Source organism: Arachis duranensis, chromosome 4, assembly GCF_000817695.3.
Source record: "Arachis duranensis cultivar V14167 chromosome 4, aradu.V14167.gnm2.J7QH, whole genome shotgun sequence".
Taxonomy (NCBI): domain Eukaryota; kingdom Viridiplantae; phylum Streptophyta; class Magnoliopsida; order Fabales; family Fabaceae; genus Arachis; species Arachis duranensis.
In genome coordinates this window covers 106,236,527-106,257,089 of record NC_029775.3, presented here as the reverse complement: position 1 = coordinate 106,257,089, position 20,563 = coordinate 106,236,527, and the positions used below count along the sequence as shown (strand labels likewise).

Genomic DNA, 20,563 nt, shown 5'->3' with positions numbered 1-20,563 from the left:
ACTCTTAATTATAAATAAGGTTCATAATTTAAAAAATTAAAGACTCAATTAAAAAGATACGAAAAAATGATGTTAAAATATTCTAACTCTTTAAAATAAAAATATTTGAAATTCAATTAAAAATTATTTAAAATTTAATCTCAATAAAAATTTATATTCAATGTGTTTTGTATTAAATATATTTAATAACCTATTATATCATATTGGTTGAAATTAGTTTTTATAATGTTAATTTTTTAATAACACTTTATTAGAAAAAACTATTTTTTCAGAATTTTTTAAAAACTAATTAATATTATATATATTTTGTTACTCTTATAGTTAATCTATTACCTTTTTTATTTTAGTCTAAATTAAATATTTTTTATTGTTTTTGAAAAGAAAATCTTTTGAGAAATTTAATAATATGTGATGAAGAACACCAAATAAATTATACAGAAACCAATTAAAACACAACATGAAAATATCTTTAAAAAAAAAAGACGTTTTAGACATCTTTATCTGAATGGCCTCCTTGTGTTTTATCTCTGTCTCTATAATGCATTAAAACACATTCTTAGCAATTAGGAAAAGTAGTCCCTTAGCAATTAGCAATCAGGACACTCTTGCTTGAATGATATATATAGTCTCTTCAGCTTCTTAATGTTTTGTTTACTTTCTACTTTTTACACGTGCTACTATTTGTTTTGGAAGACATATATAATTGTGTTCATAGTAATGTTTAAGTGATTTTATCTCTTGCCAGTATGGCAGTATCAATGCCATGCTTTTTCCTAATTTCTATTCAATTTGGTGAAGCATTACACATCATATATTCATAGTCACATAGAAACAGAATTGATAGATTAATCAAGTAATTTTTGTCTAAATAAGAACCTTTTTGTCTTTTGCATGGGTGGTATAAAATAACTGTTTGAACTTAATCAAGCAGATCGACTATACCAAACCAAGTCTGGAAAAGAGAAAAAGGAAAGGAAAGAAAAGAAACCTGTTTCTTTGTTCTGCACTGAAAAGTATGCACAGGACACAGCTAGAAGAGCAAATAACGGGTGGATTTAAGAAAGTTCTCCCTAGTTCTAAAACTGGGAACTATATTACGAATCTTGGTTTCTATTTTATTCGTTGTGTGATTAGGGATTTATGGTGTTGCAAAATGACAACTCTATCCTGTGTCAATAAGCGTCTAGAACTGATGTTGCTGCGTCAGTGTTGATGAGTGGAAGAAACGTGACTGTGGTTTCACTAAACTGAACGATTTGGGAGAGTATGGTGTATGTTGCACTTGCTACCTTGCTTAGGGTTCTGCACGTTATGTTATTCTCTACATACTATAGAATAATTATTAATACAAAGTTCTTGAAAGTAATTATCCTGACTCATGTCAATTGTGGATCCAGAGTACATATTGATAATTTCCATATCCTTGTTATTCCACTAAATAAATAATCTGCACGAACCTTAATTGATTAAAAGGAATCATTAGGACTTAGGAGTGAACCATCACAAAAAAAGACGGCAGTTTTTTTTATAATTGAAGAATGCAGGTATACAAAATGAGTGATCCAACTAAATTTATGCATAGATTTATAAGTATCCCGAACATGGTAATGTTACATACTTTCAACGATCATAACGTATAAAATGTAAAGAAATGTATCTCAGAAGCTTTTCTTTGGATAATAAAACGAAGGTTGCTGTCCTTTTTATTTAACCTTTAATACAAACACATGACATCAAAGGTAGACACCAAATCTTTATCTTACCCAGAAGACTCATCTAGTTCCATCTGATTCTCACCAATAGCTGGATTCCTGATCACAGTGAAAGTTTGATCCAAAGAGTATAAGTAGCACAAAAATTATGGCTCGGTAACATTAATTAGTAACTCAGTAAAGTTTAGAAGGAGCAAAGAAAATGATAGATTATACCTACACCTGAACGAAGATTGAAATTCAGGTTGATTTGGAATACCCAACCAATGCCCGAGGTGTAATACTTGTATGAACAAAGACTGAAGAAAGAAGTAGCAAAACTGCATAGCTATACCAATCTTTTAGATTATTAGAGGCTTAGGGCAAGTCTTTTGTCAAGTACCCAAGAGACCGGTTAGCCGAACCAGTTCGGACTTGATTGATGTTATTACTCAAAGACTTCAGAAGTGCCAGCCACGTAGATATGTTTGATGTGCTTGATCTGTGGCCAGTCATCACCGGTTCCTTCTTGGCACCTTGGCAACAACAACGGGCAGCTCCTAATCACTAAATTTTTTAGTGATTCGAGTTGGATCATTGTTTTGGGAAGCGAATGTAACTTGTGGCAATTTTCAATGTGAAGAATATTAAGGGATTTGAGATTGCCTATTTCCTCTGTCAAAGTTTCTAACTCAGGACAACCGATGATCCATAGAGCAGCTAGAGATGTAAGATGTTTGATTCCTGATGGAAGAGATTTCAGCTTAGCAACTTCCTGTATTGTCAGATGCCGGAGCATTTTGAGACCATCCCATTCCTCACTAGGTAAGTCCCCTCCTGTACAGTTTGTGATGATCATGGTGTTAAGTGCGCGAAGATGTCTGAAACTTTTGACCACTGTCATTTTCTCACTGATCCAAAGATATTGGAGTGAGACAAAGTTTTCTAGCCAGTTATTCGGTAGATAAGACTCTTCCTCTACGTTGTTAATTTTCAACCATGCCAATCTGGAGAGGGGAAGAGCAGCAGGATTTGAGGTTGACCTATAATTTATGGTGTCCAACAACGTTCTCATGCTGGAACCCTCCAAAATCAGACTCGTGGTAAGATAGGGATACAATGGCATAGAACTTAGTTTTGGACAGTATTTGACATGCAAAACTGACAGGGAGCTAAATGATATGGCATTGTTGTGAGCTGTTTCACTAGGCCGCCACCAACTTGTGAGCTCTGGGCAATCTGATATCGACAAATATTGTAGCATGCCTAACCCCAGTTCTGTGCTGCCTTTGGTTCCATCTGTTATGTATTTCAAAGAGTCCAACCTTTCAAGTCTGAGAACTTTAAGATTAGGGAATCCATTCAATGCAGGGAGAAAAGTGCACATGGAGCAGTTGTTCAAAGTAAAGCTAACAAGATTTTTGAGGGACGAGAGCCAAGTTGAAAATGCTGTACCTCTATATCCCTTAATAGATAATCCTTGAAGATTCGGATGTGGCTCAAGACAATCCAGCAGTGATTTTTCATTGCCTTTCTTATTGTTATCATCATCATGACTCCATTTCAGACTGATGTCCTCAAGATGTTCTTTCTCTTTCAAATAGGCACGCCCAACATGCCGTGGTTCCTCAAATTTCAAGCGCTCCAAGTGTAGAATTTCCAACCTCCCCCTTAAGTTTTTAAGATTCATCAATTCTGCAAAATCTTGCAATTGCTTGTGCTTGCAATTACTGTTGCTGACTGTGAAATGGGACAATTTCTCAAGCTTTGTTAGCTTCCCTAATGTTGACGGCATGTGTGCCAGATGCAGGCACCCCTCTAGCTCCAGATGCTTCAGACTCACTAAATGTCGTACCTCACGGGGCAACTTTTTGAGTTGATGGCAACGAGACAAATTTAATGTCTGCAGTCTCGTTAGCTTTCCAATGGAAGAGGGAAGTTCCTCCATGTCATTATGAGACAGATTGAGGTATCTTAGACGTTTCAACTTTCCAATTGATTTGGGCAGTTTCCTTATGCCTAAATCTGCTAGGTCCAACACAAGCAAATTCTTGAATGCACGGAAAATTGCATCACATGCAGACAGGCTTAATATGACATCATGTGGAATTCGTGAGGACCAGTCGTTGGTTCCTGGTTGGGGGATGTCGAGGGTTTCAGGTAGGGGGAAGAGAATGGTACGCAAATGTTTCTTTATTTTATTGAGGGATTTAGGAATCCCATTTGCAAAATCAAAGTCTTGAGCTAATAACACTCGACGGACAGTTTGCATGTCATTCTCGCCACGATCACCCATGTAGAAGTCCATGTAGAAGCCGCCCTCGTCGGCTACGAATCTTGACAGATCACACAATAGCCGGTTATACACGCAGCAATCTGTAATGCTGCCAAATTGGTTTCCTCTAAAGAAAAGGAATGATCTGCGACAGAATTCTCTTATAATGCTAACTCCCAATTGTGCTGGTTGAGAAGAAGAATTGGATGGGCTCAAAAATCCCTCTGCCATCCAAAGCTGAACTAGTGTGTCAACCTCGACTGCTTGACTTGCCTTAGGGATTAAAAATGGTAAATAAGCAAAGCATTCTTTCACTTGCCAGGAGGGGAGTTCATCGTAGTACATAGTCTTCATCTCCTGCATGAATTTCCGCTCAAAATTCTTTATGTCTGATTCAGAAATTGTTTCACGAGCCTTCAACATTATTGCCAATTTTGTTATTGCTCCAGGGACTCCCCAGCACTTTTTTATCAACTTCTTTTGGGCATCACTGATCTTTGATTCACTTGAACCTCCACCTATAACTTTCTCAAATAGAGCCCAACAATATTCCTCTCCCAGACTGCCTAGTGCCCAAGAATTTTCGACCACCATGGGGGGCCCTAGAATATTCTGCGTGGTAACAAGGATTACACCACCAGATGAGCCAGGAACCTTCGTCAGTTCTCTTTGCAAACTGAGCAGTTCTTCATGGTTCTCGCTTCGTAAATCATCCAGCACTAGAAGGAATCTACTTCTTCTCGTAGCTTCTTCAGGATTAAGATCTGCAATTTTCTTCTTTCCCTTCCCCTCTATCTCTAATTCACGAATAATTTCTTTCTTGACAGACTCAACAGAAGAGTTGCCATGGATATCATTCCATTTCACCGAAAATTTTGTTGTCACTCTATCATCACAGCAAATTAATTCAGCAAGTGCTGTTTTCCCGATCCCTTTCATCCCCACAATCCTAAGCACCAAAACAACACCTTCAACTGTTGTCAAAGACAAAATCCTATTTATGATTTCTTCCTTTTCGTTTTCTCTTCCGGCAATCTTTCTTTCTCCTTCTTCCACGACCGTCTTTTTCTGCATATTGTGAAGTTGATAATTTTTTTTAATTAAAAAAAAAAATTATTTTTAAGCATGTTTGATAAATTACTAATAACAAAAATAAAAAAATAAAAAATATTTTTTAAAAGATTATAATTTATATCTTTTCTAAAAATATTTTCTTCTTCTAAAAAGAAAGGATATTTTTTACATAATAAATAAAAAAATATTTTTATATTGAGTAATTCTCCACATACAAGTGATTTTTCATATAAGTTATACAAGTCATTTATAAACACATTGTTTTACATTTTTTTTGTATCTCTTTTTCTTCTTCTTCTTTCTCCGTGCTTCCTCTCCCTCTTTCTCTTCTTCTTCTTTCTCTGTGTCTCTTTTTCTTCTCTTCCTCCTTCTTTTTTTATTGAAATTTCTTCTCCTCTTTTCGTTTTCTCTTTCTCCTTCATCAAAATCACCAGAAAAAACGAAAAAACATTATTCAAGGTACGTTTCTTGCCTTCTCTTTCTCCTTCTTCTTCTTCTTGCTACACGTTCTTCTTCCTCTTCCTGTTCTTCTTCTTCATTTACGTGCTTTTCTCTTTGTTTTCTTTCTTCGTTATTTTCGGTTTCCATTGTTTTTTGACATGAAGCTCTGAAATCGTTTTTGAAGAAGAAGCAGCAGCAGAAGATGAGGAGGAAAAAGAAAAAGAGTTCTGAATTATGTATAAGGTGTACTTCAACGAATTTTGGGTGTATTTCTTAAATTCTTTGGGTGTATTTTTGTAATTCTTTGGGTGTATTTCTATAATTCTTTGGGTGTATTGATTTCAAGAAGAAATATACTGTCTCTTTCTATATTGGGTGTATTTCTTAAATCCTTTGGGTGTATTTCTGTAATCGTTTGGTTTATTTCTGTAACTGTTTGGGTGTATTTCTGTAATCCTTTGGATGTATTTCTATAATCGTTTGGGTGTATTTTTGTAATCGTTCGGGTATATTTCTGAAGTTCCATCATCTTCAAAACAATTTCAAAGCTTGATTTCAGAAACCATGAAAATCGAAAAAAACAGAAGGAGATCGAAGGCCAAGAGAGAACGCTTTTCCATACAAATCATACAAGTCATTTATATTCACGCTTCTTCTTCTTCTGTAATGCACATGTTAGGCCCAACTTCTTCTTCTTCTTCTTCTTCTTCTTCTGTAACGCACGTGTTAGGCCCAACTTCTTCTTCTGCTTCTTCTTCTGTAACGCGCGTGTTAGGCCCAACTTGTAAGACTTGTAAACAAAAATAACTTGTATGTGTAGCACTCCTCTTTTATATTATTGTACTAAACATAATTAATAAATAAAAATATTTATTTTGTAAAAAAAATCAAAATCTTTTAAAGTAAGAAAGTTGGTAAAGCGAAAAAGTGAGTAGCTAATCACTTTTAAAGTAAGACAGTGAGGCACAAATTTCATGTAAGTTACAAAATTAATGATAATTAATTTTTTATTTTACTACTTTACTAATTTTTTATTTTAGAAAATCAAATATCTTGTATGAGATATTTAAACATAAAATTACTTTTATTTTTTTTAAAAAATCTTTTAAAAAAAACTCAAAAATTATTTTTTTTAAAGAAACTCACTCAAACATTAGTTGTGGGTTTAGATTGGCTTTTTTTATTATAATTTTTTTTTCTAAAAATTATTAGTTGAAAACTGTTACATGATTTGATATGTTTGACTAAATTATTATTTAATAATTTTTAACCATTAATTTTATATGAAAATAACTATATGTATTACCGAAAAAAAGAAAAAGACTGTATGTAAGTCTTTTTCTTTATTTAATTTTAAACTAATTTGAATATGTATTTTTTTAAAAAAATAATATTATTTTAAAAGGCAAATTATTTATTTTTTTAAAAGCTAACAATACCTTATTTTTAGAAAAAATAAAAATAAAAAAAGATTTTAATGCTTAAAATTTTTAAAAAAATATAAAATAACTTTTGTCTATTAATTTTTTTTAAATAAAAAAATATTTTTTTAAAAAATCAATCCAAACTCACCTTATAAAATTAAGGATAATAACTTTATATTTTTAACTTTTGTGTGAACCATATTATTTTGATTATATTAGACGTTTATTTTTTATTTTACCAAAATTTTTAGTTAGAAAAAATTGATGTTAGTTGATGGGTTAATTGTAGATGCAACTCCCCACGCTGTAAATATTTTAAGTGTCTTGATGAGATCATTGAAGAGCATTTTGATTCGAAATCAAGGAATGTTGATGTTGTGTGGTGTAGAGACTCAGATGTAAGGCAGATTATCATATTTGGAAGAGAAAATCAAGGAACTGGAGTTGATGCTGGAAAAAGAATCCCAATGCAAAACCAGAAATAGATTCTTGGACTTTGGTTGCAGTGTGAGTTATTGGGATTGTTAATTGTATTTGTTATGTTCTAATGATATGAGCTATCTGGGTTATAAGATAGGGTTGAAGATTTGTTTTTGTTTTGAAAGTGTAGTTCTTAGAGTAAGAAACTCTGTTATGTAAGTGATGAAATATATAATCTATAATTAGATTAACAAAATGTTTAACTTCCATATACCTGCTCAATCATAGGTTCCACGTATCTTTTTGCTACCTTCTTCTTTTGAGTCCTAGGAGACACACTAACAACTTCCTTTGATGTCGCATTCATCTCTTTTGGAGTCACATATACACTCTTCTTTGTTGGAGACAAAATCTCACAATTACTATTATCATCATATTCAAAACCTGATGGGGAAGACATCTGCACCAAAATAAACGTAAAATAATTAAACAAAACTCTATAACTCAAATTTTTTTTGAAACTATTAACTCACAATACATCACTCTTATGGAAATACAACATATAATGAAATTAAAGAGAGAGGAGAACCATAAGGCAGGACCAGAAGCAAGACACACGTAGACAAATGCTAGAAAATCAAAGTTGTGAGAATCCAATCAGTCAATGAATCAATCATTCAAAAATTCAATAACCATGGTTAAATCGTAATCGAACTGTACAATTAATATATGACAAAATTATTTAAAATATATTTTTATAAATAAAAGTCATCCATCATCTACTGAATTAAAATAAAATTTTTCAAGAAGCTAATAAAAATAAAAATAGAAGTTCAATTACATAATGATAAAAGACTGGTTTTTAGTCAAAGAAATATATATTCTTGAGAGTGGTGTATGAGTCACCAAAAACAAAATTACACCGGAGACACTGGAAACATAACCAATTTTAAACAAATGAATACTACAATAAATTCTATAATTATTTTTATGTGAAAAAAAATTGTTATTAGATGATAAATTATAAAATTTAATTTTGATACATTTTAAAAGTGTTATTTTTATTTAAATTATAACTAATAGAGGTCCATTTGTATAGATGTCGGTCAAACACATTTTATTCGTTATCGCTGTCGTCGTCCTTAGGATTAGATGGATAGTCTTTACTATTGATGAAGTTGTCTTCATTTGTTTTTTATGTTAATTCTATCTAGTTTGCCTCTGCCCATCTTGTAGGCTTTTCTGATGGATAATCAATCTATACGCATAGCTGTTTTGTTATTCTCTGAATGGATCTTCAACAGAAAGATTTCATAATCCTTGTCATTCTAACGATGATAATGAAGAATAGCCTTTAAGTTTGGCATAACCCCACTGAGCTTTAGGAATGGGAAAAATTCCCGGCAGGACGGGTACCCACGGAAATTTACTGTTCAGAAGCAGATATGGAGGCAGTTTTGTACCCGCAGAAGATGGAGACAGGAGTTGAAATAATAAATGGGACGAAGACGAGGATAGAAGTCCCGCCTCTTAGGATCGGTATAATTTCTGTTACGTGAAAAGACTAAAATACCCTATCTTATATATATATATATATGAGAAGTTGAGAACCAGTAAGCCAAGAACCCTAACTGTCACCAACTTCTCTCCTCTAGGTCCTTTCACCAGTCACCACAGCCGTCTACCCACCTCCTACCCCCCCCACTGTCAACGCCAAGCTCCTCCCCTCTCACTTTCGAGGTCACCCCTCAGTCCCTCACCGCAGCAACATCACAAGCTTGAATCACGTCGTCGTCACCTGAGTCCTATCTCGTGGAGAGAGAGAGTTTGCTAATTTTAGAAGAAAAAAATTATTTTTATTGTAATGAAAAAATATTTAATGATACATTTTGATTTGTCAAATTATTAATATAAAATATAAATTATAAATTATATATAGAGTGAAAAGGATAAAGAGAAATTGAAAAAAGGAGAGAGGTAGATAAGAGAATGTACAAAGAGAGTTTATTAATTTGAGAGAAAAATATTTTCTCTCAATTTTAATAAAGAAAGTGTTATATATGTGACATATTTTGGTTATTAAATTAGTTATTATATATAATATAGCTATATTTCTATTTTAATTTCAATATTTTAATTTTAATTTTAATTTTAATTTAAATATAACTAGAGAATGCCATGTTGTATATTTTGATTTTAAAATTTGTAATTAGTCATTGATAATGATATATAAAAGAGATAGAGTGAGTGAAGGAATGAGAGAGATAGAGAAGGAAGAAGGAAAATGGGAGAACTCTTTAATTTTGGAGAGAAATATTTGATTTCAATTGTAATGAGGAAGTGACATGTGGCATATTTTGGTTGTAAAATTAATAATATATAATAGATAATATTTTTGAATAACATATATTAAGAATTTAATTTTGATGCACTGTTAGTGTAAAGTAATTTTACATGTGCATCTAATTACGTAATGTCAGATCAACAAAAATAACAACCTTTTACATTGACCACGTAAATGATCATTCAAAAAAACGGATGTGATTGCATCACTGTATAAAATACTTTACACTATCAGTGCATCAACATTAAACTCCTATATTAATCTATTCTTTGGGTGTTATTAAGTTGATAAAAAAATATTTTTTTATTAAAAAAATATATTTTTTACTTTTAGCGTGTTTGACAGATTAGTAGTAATAAAAGTAAAAGCACTAGAAAAATTTTAAATTTTTTTTTGAAAAGTTATAATTTATGTCATTTTTAAAAGATTTTTTTCCTAAAAAAGAATATTTTTTATATAATAAATAAACAAATATTTTTATATTATTGTATCCAAATATAATTTATAGATAAAAAAAATTTTTTTGCCATATCCAAATATGGAATGACTTTTACTCTTTTAAGAAATATTAAAAGAAAAACTCGTAGTTGATCTATCTTAGCTAATGTTGGTCATGCCATTGGACTTGTATCGATTTTCCCGAATACTTTGACGGTTGTATTTTCCTAAGTATGTTTTCATTAGATGTTTTAGTCTGGAGTTTTATTTCCTCAAGTGTTGTGTTTCCTTTCAATGGACCTATAACTCTTGTAAGATCTATGTTACATTATGTTCAAAGTCATGTAACTTTTTTAGTCGGGAGTTTTATTATCTCATCAAAGGGGGCATGATGACGAAGAATTCTTTTTGTATTGATCACCTTAAAGTATTTATCCACTTGGTGAAGTAGTTCTTCCCGTTTAGTGTTCGAGCCACTCAGAACGCACGATAAGAGGAGTTCTTTTCGGAAATACGCAATTTGTTCCTGAAAAATGCGACGTCAAAGTAACAATTTAAAAAATGCTGTTCAAAATTTGATGTTCGTCACCAACTTTCGATGTCTCCAATAATTCAGATGATAATAATGCTCAAGGAAATCATAGTGTCCTAACCTGGTTGCAACCCTGCAATGAGGTGTTAGGTTTCCATTGCTGAAGGTACTTGTACACGAAGACTCCACAATCATCACTGTAAAGCAAATATACTAAGGTCAACATCATCTATGACTAGTCTTTATACCACCAAAAAATAAAAAAATATACAAAGCAACTGCGAAAGACTGCTTCAACATACGCTATTGGCTCACCTATTGTGTTGCTTAGGTACTTGGGCATAGATGGTGTGGAGTCCACTATATGTAAAAGTGTAATTAGGATCTTTCAAAGAAAGAATCTGTCCTAGCCTCTTCGACTACACACATAAAAGGCCAGTTGTTTTGTCATAAAGAAATTTTCATACAAGTGTTGTATTTCATGAAAACCAAATCATACTCACCACTAAGCAGTCTAGTTGCATTCTTTCATCATCTGGGCAACTTTGGTGAATGGAATCAAGCACGTAAACCACCTTTTGCTTGCGATCAAGTGCATAAGCCCACCAGTGCCCCTTCCACAAAAGTGGTCCCATAATCTACAAATACTCATTAGATGGTCACTCCAAAAATAGTGTAATAACAATGCAAAAAAGAACATGAATTGTAGCGCTTTTACCAAATTTTGATCCCTTATCTGATTAGGCCTAAAGTAAGGATGATCTTTCAGTTCTTGCGGCAATTCATATTTTCCTGACTGAGATTCTTTAAAGTTCGATGCAAGGGATTGCTGAAACACTCATATTTTTAAGTCAAATATCGGATTTAATAATAAATATAAAGGATTGGAAAAAAAGAGTCTCCACCAACATATACCATCAAGTATGGGCTTAGAAAAACACATTCTCTCAATCGATCGTTCGGGCCTTCATTATTAAGAACCTCGATGACAAAATGCATAAGCTGAGCATGATAATGTAGAAGAGACAGTTAATAGGATGCAATGCAATATGAAGAAAAAAGAAATTCGATACACAATACGTACATGGTTGCTTATCCATTCTCTAGGTTTTGCCGTTATGCTGTCTATTCGAGTCAAGTTGTGGTCAAACCCTATTGCAATCACGCTAACATAGGCAAAGAAAGGCTTTTAAGATAATAAGATTCAATATGAAGAAGTTTTCCAAGAGGTCTCCTCTCGTAAATAATGAAATTGCAGTAAATATAAACATACTCAGAAAGAAAAAGCCTCTTGGCTAACGAACTATCTTCCTCAGTAGTACAATATGAATACACCTTGTCTGTCAACTCATCTGAAAAACCATATGGGGCCTTGAAGACAATCAACTCTTGTGACCTAAGAGATGTTGCCGTTGCAATGGGGGACATTGCTTCATCTTCGTTTAACTCACCTGCTTTGTCATCAGCCACGTCATCACCTTCTGATGTCGGAGGAGTACCAAGTCGCGTGTCTGAAGTAGATACATAGTTTCTATCATCATCTAACCTAACATTCTTCCTAATATCCTCATCAGCCATATTACCTTTCGCAGGACCCTTATCACTAACAGCATCTTGAGGCTGCTTATCACTCTGCTTAGGATCCTTATTGATCTCCTTCTGAACCTTTCCTTTCATGTCAACCTCATTTCCACTATGTCCCGGATCTATATCCTCCTTATTCTTTATAATTATATCCATATCCTTATCTTTTTGGCTCATCTTCTTTCGAACAACAAGCCTTCTTTGACTCTTGGATCCCCTGCTAACATCAAGTCCTCCTAACTTAACATCCTCCTAGATCAGCCTTGTTATCTTCTCCTCAAAGATGTGATGCTCGTTTTCTGCAAACCAACGGATTAGCTAAAACAAAAACAACCAGACACTTCCATGCATAATGCCCTTGTGGGAAATATGTTTAGCAAAAGAGTTTATTCTTACCAGATTCTTCCACTTCGAGGGGACAAAGAAGATAGACTCAGTATCCTCCCTAATCGAAAACAAGAATCCCTGCAATTAAGATTCAACTACCACTTAGTGGCACTACAATTAAGATCCCCGAAAAGATTCACATGCCGACAAAAATTTTTTTCTAAAAGATGTTATCGACAATGTACAAATGTGACAAAAATAATCAATAAATATTATATTTTTCATAATTGATAAAAAAAACTTTCATATTTAGTAAACGAAAGCCGCACAAAAAATTTGAAACAAAATTGGATATCCAGATTTTTTTTTCAAAAATAATTGGTTATTCTCAATAAAATATTTTCTAAAAAAAAATCAATTGACATAAAATTATCAAATTTTGTGAATGAATAAATCTTATCTTTCAAATAACACTTACGAAAAATTATATCAAAATTTGATCTTTAAAATCTCTTTTTAGAATATATATTTTATATCTAGCTCTTTTTTCATGTTTTTAAATCTTTCGAGAACTTAATCATTGTTAACATCTTTTGAGATTGTTTTTGCTAATGATGTGAACTTTGGATACCATTTTAATAGTTTAGTCTTTAATTTTTTGTTCAATTTTTTTAGTAAAAACTATGTCGTTTTGGCAAAGGAAAGGCTTTTTAAAAAAGTAAATGAGAAATCATTTATCTATTTTTAACCAATTTAAATGTTTTTCTTCCTTTTTTGCTGTTCGATATTTTTAGTTAACTGAACCGAACAAATGATTGATTTCTGGTTAATCTAGTGAAACTAGATGATACAATCCAATTTTTAGAATATTATAGAAAACAAAGCAAAGACCCTACCTAGAGTTCCTCCACCAAGACATCAACACGATGTCCCCAAACATCAATTGTTGTTGTCACTACACTGTCACGTCTCTATTTGTCTTTCGGCACGGTGTCTCCTGTTGCACTACAAGAAATAAGCCTATTATCATCGGATTATTTTGAGGCTGCTATAATTGAATTTAGTGTTGGAAAGTTTGATGGTAAAGGTGAAAATATGAAATTCTGATGATTATTATCGTCAAATAGGCAATTTCTTTGAGAAATCCAACGCAAACTTTTGGCTCAAATTGAATTTAAAATGGCATGAACATTACTATCAGATTTAACATCGGATTGTATGAGGGTAACGAGATTAAATGAAATGATGTGCTTTGCTTAACAAGACAAACATTACCATAAGATATTTCGCCGAAAATTTGAATTCAAAACTAAATCTGACAACTTTGTCCATCCCCCTTCGCTTTTTCCCTTTGTTATCTTCCAGTCTTAATCACCTTCTCTGCATCTCCTCCCTCTATACCGTTGCAGCACCGCCTGCAACCGCTATCGCCATCCCTAAGCCTCGCTTAAAAAGTCTCCATCCCCGCCCCTGTGTCCCTACCAACCTCTGTTGGATTTCTCTTTCCTCCTTGCCCTTTAGTTTGCGTGTTGCCACCCCACTTCGACACTATTGGTCGCTGCTGTGCCACGCTGCACTATACCTTGCTGCGGAGGTATGATTGATTATTTGGTGATGCGGAGGCATGACAAAAAGAAAGGAAATGAGAAACGATGAATTAAAAAATAATTGAGAATTGGTTGTTTGATTGGATCTTTGTGGCGAATTGCTAATGCGAGAATGTCCGCCTGACTGATAGCCTGTTTCTTATTGTGGTGGACATTAGAGATGCTAGCAAAATTATTATGGTTATGTTTCAACCTAACACGGATAAACCCGTGATGCCGAGGTATCCTAACTGACATGAGTTCGCCTATGATGATACCTATGTGCTTGACTGACACAGTGGAGAAGCCATATTCGGGGTTCGCCCTAAGTAATGTCGGGTTGTAGGTAGACAACCGACGCATGAGCTCATGACTTATTTAGGACAGACATGCATCATATTGCACATTTGTATTTGGTTGTGTTTGCTTGTTTTATTTCTCTGCCATTGTGCTGTTTGTCTTAATGTGACTTGTTTGTATGTTGAATTGGGTCTCTTACTTCTGCTATTAGTTTGTGTATTGAGGTAACTAAGAACCGATGTCATTTAGATTTGTTTTAAGTTCAAAAATTTTAAAAAAGTAATTAATTATGTAAATTAAAATTAAAAAGTATTTTCAAAGGTTTGATAGAAATAGTTTTATTAAATAAAGTTAATGATTCGCATTTTATTCGTTAGTTTTATAGCATTCCCTTTTCCTACTGAGAACTTGCGAAGACGATGTTTCCATCCCTTACAGACTTTCTTTTTAGCGACAGGTTCAAGAATCCTTGGCGTGGAGCTGCGACCGAACTACAAAGTTTTATGTATATATGTATTCGTACTTTCTATACTTGGTTTAGTTTTATATTTTGTTTTTTCCTCGTCGTTTATTGTTTTGGTTTTTAGAGGGGTAGGACTTATGTTAGAGAATCCTTGAATAAGTCTATAAATATAATGTTATATGGATATATACCTTTGTGATTAAGTGGTTTAAAATAAAGATTTTTCGTTTTTTTACTTAAAATTTCGGTTCGTATTCGCAAAGGCTCAATATTAAATAAATATAGTATGAAATTAAATGAGTAGAGGTAGGTAACGTCCGGACTTTTAGTATGGTCATGAGGTGCTAAAAATTAAGGTATTATACTTACCTAGATTTTTTTACTTTAAAAATTAAGGTATACTTAGCTAGTATTCTGATATTGTTGACAAAATTAAGGTATGCTTCTCTTTATTTGTTAGGAGCTCTGTTCATTTTGTTAACATGTTATGGAAGGTGCATGTGTGCTATCTTCTACATTTAGTTATGTTTGAAATTGAAATCCTAGTTGGAGCTAAAAATTATGTGTCTGTTTTTTTCTTAGGCATTTGATGAAGGTTTCTTTAAAAACACTTAAAACATTTCCTCAAGTCAAATCCAGATTTCCAGCAACTGTATTATTTTTATTTTTCATAAATGTTCTTTTGGCCAGGTATTTTAGCCACTAATCTAACATGCTAACTTGATGGCAGAATGATGGTGACATAAAAATCATTGCTAACGATAACTTAAAGGAAATTGTCTTGGATATTGAGGTACAATCAACTTGCAAAGCATCTTTGTGATATTTATTCTTTTGTGGTACTTGGTAGTCATATTAGTTTGTCATTAGTATATTTTTATTTGGTGGCTATAAATTATGTCACTAGTTTTCAATCTCAAGTGCTTAATCCGGTGGCTCAATTAATAAAAAATTAGCCTAGTATGTATATATATGTAGTAATATACACATAATTTTGGGGGTTCTTTCTCCTCAAAGAAGTACCCTTATTTTGTTAGCCACACCATTAATTACAGGTGCTCCTGAATTTGTTTTTCAATTTGCAAGTTTCTCTTGGCTTGACTTGATATATTTGTCTATATCTATTATTTATTGTTGCTATCCTTGTTAACCTCTCAACTGATTATGTGTTGTCTCATTCATATCCAAAGAAACATGTTATACAAGTTTCACTAGAGTTAAACTAATTGTTATGGATTTTTTTTTTTTTGAATTATTTTTATGTGTTCAGTTAATGTAGATAAATAACTAAGTGTCCTTGTGTGAAGCATCCATTCCTCAACTTATTATTGCTTTTTCCTAGACAATTGAACTGCTGCTTCAGTGCATTTACATTGTCACATATACAGGTCGGAGTATAATCCTGAGTAGTACCTATGTGCAAGGAATTTTCCCTTGCTGATAGAACATACCAAAGGCAGGATTTGGACGTAAGTATCGACTTGATTTATTGATTTTTCTTATTTATTTTTTCTATATATAGATGACAGAATTTACATCATGATGCCAATTCTTTGTTTATCTATAGATTATCTGTTTATGTGTTCATTTATTTTTTGCTCTGCAGCTCAAGAATGCCAGAGACCACACTTTACAATGTATTCAACAACTCTCTTCACAAATTGCTCCCCATAGATGTTAGTAGCCTTTGATATTAAACTCATTTGCTCGATCTTCTTCTGAGCTGAATCTTGCTAGCCTTTGATCTTCTTATGATTTAAAAACCAAAGGTATTAATTATGTGTTCACTGTTAGTTTTGTTTATCTGTTCTGTGGTTTTAGTTTAAGATTTTAATCTTTAACACTACTTTGTACTTGATGGGAATAATCCCTTCAACTTTGAGCTAACTATATGTATATATGATTTGTGGAGCGTGTTTGAATAATATACGAAAACCAAAGAAAAATCTTGGAAAAAAAATACATTGTAAAAGACCTCATTTTAAATAGTAGGTATGTTGAAATTTTGGTTTGAAAAGAGACCAATGGCATTGATTGTTTTGTTTCCTCAAATTTGTAACCTTTCAAGCTAAGTCTTCTCATTTCAGTTTTTCTGTTTCTTTGATTATATCTGCATAAAGTTCCCACTACTTGTATAATAGTTTCATGTATTTTTTTTTTTTAAATTTTGCAGAGATCTATTCAATGTCTTTGGATGCTTGCTGGAACCAGCTACTATTGTCCCTGATACAACTTTAGTTGAGTTCTATGATGCACATGGGAAGTGAAGTACGAGTTCTATGATGGTACCGTAGCTTATTATTATGATTAATTATAGTTACTAATTATGAATAATATTTTTATAATGGCTTTACTTCACTTGCACGCCAGGATTTTGGATTAGTTAAAATGCAGTATTCTACTTCTTGCTGTCATTTTGTCTCATGCAGATCTCTATTATCAATAGACTATTCCAAAATGCTTAATGGTTTATTGATGATGTGGGTCTTTGTTTTATTCCCCCTCTCTCCTCTATTGTATCTTAATGCTTAATGGTTTATTGATGATGTGGATCTTTGTTTTAAATAGTAAATTTAGAAGTAGAACCATTGATACCAAAAATGAAAAAAGGTAGAAGTGGAAAATTGTTGTGTTTGTAAGTAATGGTAGAAGAACTTTCATCAAAATCAAAAGTTGTTAATCATTAGGCTGCCATAAATAAAAAAAGTTTTCCCCCTCTTTACTCTTTATTAAGAAACCTTAAAAAGTTATATTAGTGGATATTAATATTTTCGGAAAATGTTAAGGATAGAACGAAAATACTGTGGGTCTATGGGATGAGGTAATGGGTTTCAATTTTTTAAAGTACTTTTATTTTTTTAATAAAAGTTTGAGTTATCTCTTTGATTATTTCTTAATTCTCATTTTTATTCTCAGTATTCGTTTGAATTATCTGTTTATTTGTTCTTAATTCTCATTTTTTGTTTAAATTTATTTTGTACTGTTCAAATTAATGGTTTATTTATTTATTTTTTTATTATATTTTCAAATTATATATTTGTTATAAGAATTGAATTAAAAGAATGAGATTTCATCACCAAAAAAATTAGAAAGTAGATTTTTTGGAACAAGTAACAAAGCAATATGAATTTTTTATGATAAAAATTTGATGTATTAAGAACTACATGTTAAAATGTCTAAAAATAAAAAATTATGTTATGTTTGATACTTTGTATACGAGTTACTACTTTTGATTTTTAATACTAAAAAATCATATATTATGTTTAATACTTTGTTTATGAGTTATATAATATTTTGTCTATAGATAATATTTTTTGTTATTATGAAATTTTAATTAAAAAATTATTTGTTTAATACGATAAAAACGACAGTAAAAACTGCATTTTTAAAAGATAAAAAAATGTCACTTTAACCCAATAAAAAGAGCAGTTTATAATTGTCATTTTAAACAACATGAAACATCATTTTAACTTGGTAAAAACAACAATTTTAAACAATAAAAATGTCATTTGCAGGGTAAAACGACGGTTCAAAACTACCATTTTAACCAACCAAAAATGCTATTTTTATCCTGAAAATAATGGTGGTTTGAATTGCCGTTTTAACGAACTAGAAAATGTTAAACTATTGTTTTAATCTATTTAAAAACCGTCGTTTTAATCCAGGACATTGTGTCAGTTTTTATAAAATTGCCATAATAATTAGAATGGCACCCATAATTACGTCGCTTTCTGAAACTGGCGTTTTTGATAATAATAGCTGTTCAAACAACCATAAATACCAAAACAAATTGCTGTTTTTACCAAATTTTTTTGTAGTAACCTATAGGACCAAGATCAGCATTTGCAACAGGTCGTTGAGTAGATCATAGACCTTCTTGCTCACCTAGCCGAACAGGATATGGTGAAGGAGGACAAACAAGCTATTTCTTGCTACTGTGCTGACATGCAGTAGATACTAGAGCAGATATGTAAGATGAGACAAGATTTGACGATCTAGTATTTTATATATTTGATTAAAAAATAATTTATTTGATTACAAAATAATACTGAGATAATAAATATTTTTAATACTATTAGATTTATAAAGGGAATAATCCAATTGTTTTATTGTTTCAAAATTTTCAAATTAAATTCAGCCAATTATTACCATCAGGTTTACTGTAAAAAGAAGTCGATGTTAATCATTTAGTAGTTAGCATCGGATGTGCAATATCCGACAATAATACTTTTTTGTCGAGGTTTCTTCTAATGGATGGTGTTCGAAAATAAAAAAGAATTTACTGTCAACTTTCATATAGAAATTAGATTTGACGATAAATTTGATGGTTTTCGATGAATTTTTTGTAGTGTTGAAGATTTTTCAGTGCTAAATGGATCTCCTTAGGGTTCTTCTGTAATTATTGTTGTGGATAAGCGAGATGGATGAAAATCGTTTTTCATATATTCATGCTAGAATGGAACGCACCATATTGGATGTAACCAAAACATTATTAGCCTTTTGTTGACAATGCAGGGGACAAGCTATCCCTGACAAATAATGTTATACTAGTATTGTGTTATTAACGGGTTAATAGGCAAATTCGTCTCTAAAAGATCATTTATTCTTTAAATTAGTTTTCAAATGATTTTTTTTTAGTCATATTCGTTCTTAAAAGATAAAACATAAGTCAAATTGATCCTTTTGTTAGTTAAATAATGACGTGTCACGTTAAATACCATATGGCATGATAACGTATCATGTTAAGTGTCATGTGTCACCAGATGATTGGTTGACGTGTCAAGTCAGTGACACCTAACACGCCACGTGTCGTTTGACATGTAAAAAAGTTATTTATTAATAATCCCTGAAAATCCAAACGTAAGTCATTTTCATCCCTAAAATTTTAAAAATTAATCAAATTAGTCCTTATATAAATTTTTTTATTCTTTTTCATAATATTAAATTTAAAATATTTTTTGATAGTACTAATTTTAATATCATTTTTAGACCTTAATAAACAAAATTCTCTTTACATAAAATAATAAAAATAATTAAATTATTATAAAATTATTTTATCATTTGTATTTTAAAGTTTTATGTTTTTAAATTGTAAGTTTTTTAGAATAAAATTTTTTTATTTAAATGAGTTTATCAAATTATTGTTGATTATATATTTAAAAATTTAATATTTTAAATCTCACTAAATAATATAATAGTTATTTTAAAATTTAAATCTTTGAATTTTTTAAAATTATAATTTATATTATTGTTTAATTTATATGATGGAACTCAATAATTTAAAAATCGATTATGGGATCACTTGTTGAATAAAAGATTGAAATATTTAAAATAACTACTATATTTATTTAGTGAAATCCAAAACATTAAAACTTTTAGTATATACTAGTTATATACTAGTTATTAAGATTCAACAATAATTTGAGTTCTATTATATAAATATTTTATATTAAAATATTAAGATTCAACAAGTGATTCGACAAACCGGTTTTTTAATTATTGAGTTTTACTATATAAATTAAATAATAATAAAAATTATAATTTAAAAAATTTAAAAGATTTAAAATTTAAAATAATTACTATATTATTTAGTAAAATTTAAAATATTAAATTTTTAAATATATAATCAACAATAATTTGATAAACTCATTTAAATAAAAAATT

At 31.4% G+C, this 20,563-nt stretch overlaps 1 protein-coding gene and 1 long non-coding RNA gene across 7 annotated transcripts in view; one reads left to right on the top strand and one right to left on the bottom strand.

Annotated features, from left to right (window-relative positions):
• Positions 1-1,546: 1,546 nt before the first annotated feature.
• Positions 1,547-20,563, bottom strand: part of LOC107485483 (putative disease resistance protein RGA3) — a 23,874-nt gene continuing 4,857 nt past the window's right edge. The window contains exons 2-15 of one of the 5 annotated variants that reach the window (XM_052260882.1): positions 13,826-14,136; positions 13,447-13,555; positions 12,620-12,688; positions 11,913-12,522; positions 11,724-11,805; positions 11,555-11,641; positions 11,358-11,468; positions 11,143-11,277; positions 10,955-11,058; positions 10,761-10,836; positions 10,529-10,633; positions 7,600-7,785; positions 1,929-5,034; positions 1,547-1,811 (exon numbers count right to left, since the gene is read on the bottom strand). In XM_052260882.1, the coding sequence (XP_052116842.1) occupies positions 2,140-5,034; positions 7,600-7,785; positions 10,529-10,633; positions 10,761-10,836; positions 10,955-11,058; positions 11,143-11,277; positions 11,358-11,468; positions 11,555-11,641; positions 11,724-11,805; positions 11,913-12,400 (4,269 nt within the window). In that variant the 5' untranslated portion in view covers positions 12,401-12,522; positions 12,620-12,688; positions 13,447-13,555; positions 13,826-14,136 and the 3' untranslated portion in view covers positions 1,547-1,811; positions 1,929-2,139. The remainder of the gene's footprint in view (positions 1,812-1,928; positions 5,035-7,599; positions 7,786-10,528; positions 10,634-10,760; positions 10,837-10,954; positions 11,059-11,142; positions 11,278-11,357; positions 11,469-11,554; positions 11,642-11,723; positions 11,806-11,912; positions 12,523-12,619; positions 12,689-13,446; positions 13,556-13,825; positions 14,137-20,563) is intronic. The other 4 variants (XM_052260886.1, XM_052260885.1, XM_052260884.1 and 1 more) reach the window with 4 other exon arrangements.
• Positions 15,836-19,459, top strand: LOC127746741 (uncharacterized). Of its 2 annotated transcripts, XR_008008387.1 has the most exons (6): positions 15,836-15,954; positions 16,288-16,368; positions 16,506-16,668; positions 17,073-17,184; positions 18,718-18,869; positions 19,249-19,459. It is a non-coding gene; the product is annotated as an uncharacterized LOC127746741 (long non-coding RNA). The 2 variants fall into 2 exon arrangements; XR_008008386.1 differs by lacking the exons at positions 18,718-18,869; positions 19,249-19,459 and having other exon boundaries at positions 17,073-17,440.